At 46.6% G+C, this 5235-nt stretch overlaps 1 protein-coding gene across 1 annotated transcript in view; it reads left to right on the forward strand.

The window, feature by feature from the left end:
- Positions 1-1519, forward strand: part of mcm10 (minichromosome maintenance 10 replication initiation factor) — a 23149-nt gene extending 21630 nt beyond the window's left edge. The window contains exons 17-18 of the mRNA XM_063217783.1: positions 321-363; positions 647-1519. Coding sequence (XP_063073853.1) covers positions 321-363; positions 647-730 — 127 coding nt within the window. The 3' untranslated portion in view covers positions 731-1519. The remainder of the gene's footprint in view (positions 1-320; positions 364-646) is intronic.
- The last annotated feature ends 3716 nt before the right edge of the window (positions 1520-5235 follow it).

Genomic DNA, 5235 nt, shown 5'->3' on the forward strand with positions numbered 1-5235 from the left:
AGGGACTGTAACCAATACCCTGTACTTAAAATAATTGGCAATGGTCTTCAAGGCCTGTGAATAAACATAAAAATCTCTTGTAGTCTCATTCTTGCTTGCTTTTAAAAGTCTCGTTCTTACATGCATGCTTTTAATTACAGTTTTGATTAGTGTTGACAAGGAGGATTAGTTCTGATGCATCGTGCTTGTGTGGTGTGTTTTACGCGTAAGCATAAAACTAGTGTTGTTTAGTGTGGAAAGGGGGAAGAAATTCTTTACTATTGAAAGAATAGTTCAGTTAAAACCTACTTCTTCTGATGGATATTGTTTGTGTTTTGCAGCAATTGTGGCCAGTTCAAATGGGAGCGGGACGGCATGCTTAAGGTAAGGTGTGTGTGTGTGTGTGTGTGTGTGTGTGTGTGTGTGTGTGTGTGTGTGTGTGTGTGTGTTTGTGTGTGTGTATCACAGTCTATATGTTCTGTCATTGTCTTTTTTTTAATTCTTGACTAATTCCATATTCAACACCAACCATGTCTCCTCTCCTCTCCTCTCCTCTCTTGTCTTCTCTTCTCTTTTCTCTTTTCTTTTCTGTTCTTCTCTTCTCTTCTCCTCTTCCCTCATTTCTCTCCTCTCCTCTCCTCTCCTCTCTCCATTCCTGTCCTAACAGGAGAAGAATGGTCCTAAGATCGGAGGGGAGCTGTTGATGACGCGTGGAGATGAGCAGCCAAAGTTCCTCAACAGCATGAAGTAACCACACGGGGAGACACTATTGGCCATCAGGACCTTGCAGCTCATTGGCTACTGGACAACAGATCCTTGCCGTTCATTGGCTACTGGAAAACAGGTCCTTGCAGTTCATTGACTACTGGAAAACAGGTCCTTGCAGTTCATTGGCTGCTTGATAGGACTAGCCAATGAGGCGCCAAGTTTCGGAACATTGGTACCTTGACTGGGGGCGAAAGGACACGGCTTCTGATACGGATATGGATTTGGACTCCTAAAAACGTCACACATTACATTTCTTTTAAGCTATATACTTCAATGTCTATGAATGTCTTGAAAGAAAAAGTTGAAACTTGAAACTTCCCCCAGTGAAGCGTCTGCCTGCCCACTTGAATCCCTCTGGCAGACAGTATAGGGCAGGGACCAGTGTGTGTGTGTGTGTGTGTCCGTGTGTGTGTGTCTATTTCCCTGTAGTGGTGCTATGTGTGTACTGTGTTTACATGCCTTGTGGGTATAATGGCCCAACAGTGGACCACCAAGGCCAGAATTGCAGAAGTGTGTGTGTGTGCGTGTGTGTGTGTGCGCGTGCGTGCGTGTTTCCAAGCAGGGTAGTTTCGGGTCCCACAGTTGTCCATCAGAGCCGGAGAAGTTGTGCCTGTACTGCAGTATTACTGTATTGGCTCCACTGTTTGCCGTAGTATTAGGGATGTTTACGTATGGAGAGTGTAAGTCATTTGTTTGTGGTGAAAACCTGCTGGCTCTCTGACTGGTTATTCCAGACCAAGACTGAAGCTAGCCTTTGGCAGGTGCGTGCGTGCGTGCGCATGTTTGTGCGTGCATGTCTGCTCACGTGTGTCTGCATGTGTGTCTGCATTTGCCAGCTTCACCAGCCAAACCTAACCCATATGCCCCTTTCCCCGATGCCAGACTTTGAATGCCCACTCAGTGCCAGACAGCCAGCCCACACAAACCTATACAAACACCAACCATGCCAGCCAATGAATGCCCATATTGCCCAGTGAATGCCAGGTGAACACTACCCATGCCCCCCACTGTCTGTCATAGCCTACTACAGTATGCCAGGTAATGCCCACTCAACATCAGGGCTACTTGACCTCACAAACACCGGCCAGTGAATGCCTACTCAGTGCCAGGTGAAGTTGACCACAGAAACAGCAGCCATGCCCCCCAAATGTTTGCCATGGCTTTTGCCAGGTAATGCAGTCTGTGACCACACAAACACCAGCCAATGCCCACGCCACACAGTGTGTGTGTGTGTGTGTGCGTGTGTGCGTGTGTGTTTGTGTGTATAAGACTCACCCCAATAACAGGCACTGCCCACTCCACTTCAGGTTGACCAGCTCTCCAGTGAAATATGAATTCTAATGCTGCAAGGATGTTAGAATATCATCAAAGTGTGTGTGTGTGCGTGCGTGTGCGTGTCCTCTACAGAGAATGATCTCTGAGAGCAGATCCTTCAGTGCGTGGTTGTGACATTCCGTATTCCGTTACTGCGCTTGAATTGTTTTTTTTAAATGTTGTGTTTTTTTTGTTTATTGTTTTTAAAGTCTTTTTAATGTTTGTATGTGGATGGATGGAGAAACTTATGGGTATTATTAAAATATATTTTATCAAATATTTTGCTTCTGTGAAATTCTGTGCAGTCACTTTCCAGTCAAATGAGTGTGCGGTAAACTTCTTTCTTTTGAAATACTGAACACTCCTGAGTCCTGCGTTTACTAGCACCTAGAAGCTGTTGCAGTTGGCCAGGCCCAATTGGCTATTTAACGGCAGAAGTGTATTGCAATATCTTGCAAAGATCTTAATTCTAATGTAATTTTCTCCTTTGCATTTGGGATGTTGAATGACGAATAGTCCCCCAAAAGTTGTGCCAAGGCTGACAGCTGGGAAACGTTATTGTTTTTTCCATGGAGGCGGATCGTCAACGAAATGCGAGGCCACAAGTACAGGCGGAGGACAGGAGTCCGCCTATTGGAAAGCGCACGTAAGGTTCTTTTCAATATGCAGACTCCTGTCCTCGACTTGTCCCTGTGACCTTTCTGACACCCCGCCTCCATGGAGAAAGAAAAATAAAGTTTCCCCACTGGCAGCTTTTGCAAAATTCATATTGACTCTTCTGTCATCTGTGACGTCATTACAAGGCCACAAGCAGGCAAGTGAGCTAGGAAGGACGGCAGCCCGCATATTGGAACGCACACCCAGTGGGCATTCCAATATGCACACTCCCGTCCTCCACTTGTGCTTGTGGTCTCGCCCCGCCTCCGTGGAGAAAATAATGACGTTTTCCAGGCAAAGGAGGATGGCAGTCCGCATATTGGAATGTACCCAGTGGTCTGCAGTGTGGGGCATGAGGCATCATGGGACTTCAGCTTCACTCAGTTCACTCAACTCAAATCTTAATTGTCCCTACAGTAAATATCCCACATCAACCAGAATATTAGTGGAGGAATAGAGATGAAAGAATTCTTTTTTTTAACGAGGCACAGCTGATTTTTACTGGTGCCTTCAGTTGTCCTAATAAAGCTGGAGTAGGACGGCCTGTGCCTGTGAGGCGTGTGCATTTTCAGGATTCAGGAGCCGGAGCAGCAGTTTCTCCTTAGACGTGTCCCAGAGGGAGGGCCAGGCCGTTTGGCAGCTTGAAGACCTCAGTAATGACTTCTCAATGGCAATAACAGAGGACCTGTGTGTGTGTGTGTGTGTGTGTGAGAGAGAAAGAGTGTGTGTGTGTGTGTGTGTGTGTGTGTGAGAGAGAGAGAGTAGTGTGTGTGTGTAGAAGTGAGTGCTTTTGTGCACGTCGTGTCCTCTTCCATAAACGACAAAGGCCCCGATGGCTAAACCGGCTGAGGTCCGTTGTAACCTGAAGAGACTGTAAATCTCATCTGGTAGCGACTGCTCTCTATGTGCAGTCTCAGTCTGGCAGGCCGCTACCTGATCTGTCTCCCGTTACCCTCCTGGCCTTCTATAATAATCTCCCGTTGGCCTCCTCCTGCCGCTACCTGATCCGTCTCCCGTTGCCCTCCTCCTGGCCTTCTATAGGCCTAATGGCCTGGCTCTGGGCCTAGCATATGGGTCTAACGTATCCATCTTTTCGTCTATGAAAAGTGCAATTTTCCAAGTCATAATGGTGCCAGGTTGCAAATGGGGGACATTAGGGCTATTTTATTAAAAATGAGGGTATGGTATTGGCTGGCTTATGATGAGGTGAAGGGGGCGTTTGCTCCAAAAAAAAAGTTGTGAACGCTGGTCTAATACATTCATCAGTGTTACGAGGTTGAGAACCGCTGGTCTAATACATTCATCAGTGTTACGAGGTTGAGAACCACTGGTCTAATACATCCATCAGTGTTACGAGGTTGAGAACCGCTGGTCTAATACATTCATCAGTGTTACGAGGTTGAGAACCGCTGGTCTAATACATCCATCAGTGTTACAAGCTTGAGAACCGCTGGTCTAATACATCTATCAGTGTTACGAGGTTGAGAACCGCTGGTCTAATACATCCATCAGTGTTACGAGGTTGAGAACCGCTGGTCTAATACATCCATCAGTGTTACGAGGTTGAGAACCGCTGGTCTAATACATTCATCAGTGTTACGAGGTTGAGAACCGCTGGTCTAATACATTCATCAGTGTTACGAGGTTGAGAACCGCTGGTCTAATACATTCATCAGTGTTACGAGGTTGAGAACCGCTGGTCTAATACATTCATCAGTGTTACGAGGTTGAGAACCACTGGTCTAATACATCCATCAGTGTTACGAGGTTGAGAACCGCTGGTCTAATACATCCATCAGTGTTACGAAGTTGAGAACCGCTGGCCTAATACATCCATCAGTGTTACGAGGTGCACATGTCCTCCAGTAGCAGTGTTGCCAGATTGGGCGTCGGCGGGCAAAAACTGGAAAAATTGGCCATTTGGCGGGTTTTTAAGCCGTTTTGGGCCCATAGAAGTCAATGTAATTTGTTGAATTTGGGCGGAATTTGGCACATTTTGGCGGTTTTTGAGAACCTTTTGGGCGGGATTTGGTCAGACACATCTGGCAACACTGTCCAGTAGCAGCCAGATAGGCAGTTGGTCGACCATCAGAGAGATGTGGAGACAGAGGGGAAGGGGGCAGCTGGAAAGAGGAAAACAGCCAGGAAGAGAGGGCAAGAGAGGCAGAATTGAAGAGAGTGTTGCCCATTAGACCAGTGTTTCCCAACCAGGGGTACATGTACCACTAGGGGTACGCGAGCACACTGCAGGTGGTACTTGGAAAAATGTTATTATAACAAATATATGTAGCAGTCACATCAGGAGAGAGAAGGTGATATAGAACATGAATTAGGGGGTACTCATGGCACAACTAAGAGGCTTAGGGGGTAGGCGAGACAAAAAAGGTTGGGAATCACTGCATTAGACTGAGCAAGATTGAGAATGAGAGCGTACAGTATCAGTGGGAGAGATAGAGAGAGAGAAAGAGAAAGAGCGTGTGAGATGGAGAGAGATAGGGAAGAGTAATGGAGAGGGAG

This window comes from Engraulis encrasicolus, chromosome 15 (genome assembly GCF_034702125.1).
Source record: "Engraulis encrasicolus isolate BLACKSEA-1 chromosome 15, IST_EnEncr_1.0, whole genome shotgun sequence".
Lineage (NCBI taxonomy): Eukaryota > Metazoa > Chordata > Actinopteri > Clupeiformes > Engraulidae > Engraulis > Engraulis encrasicolus.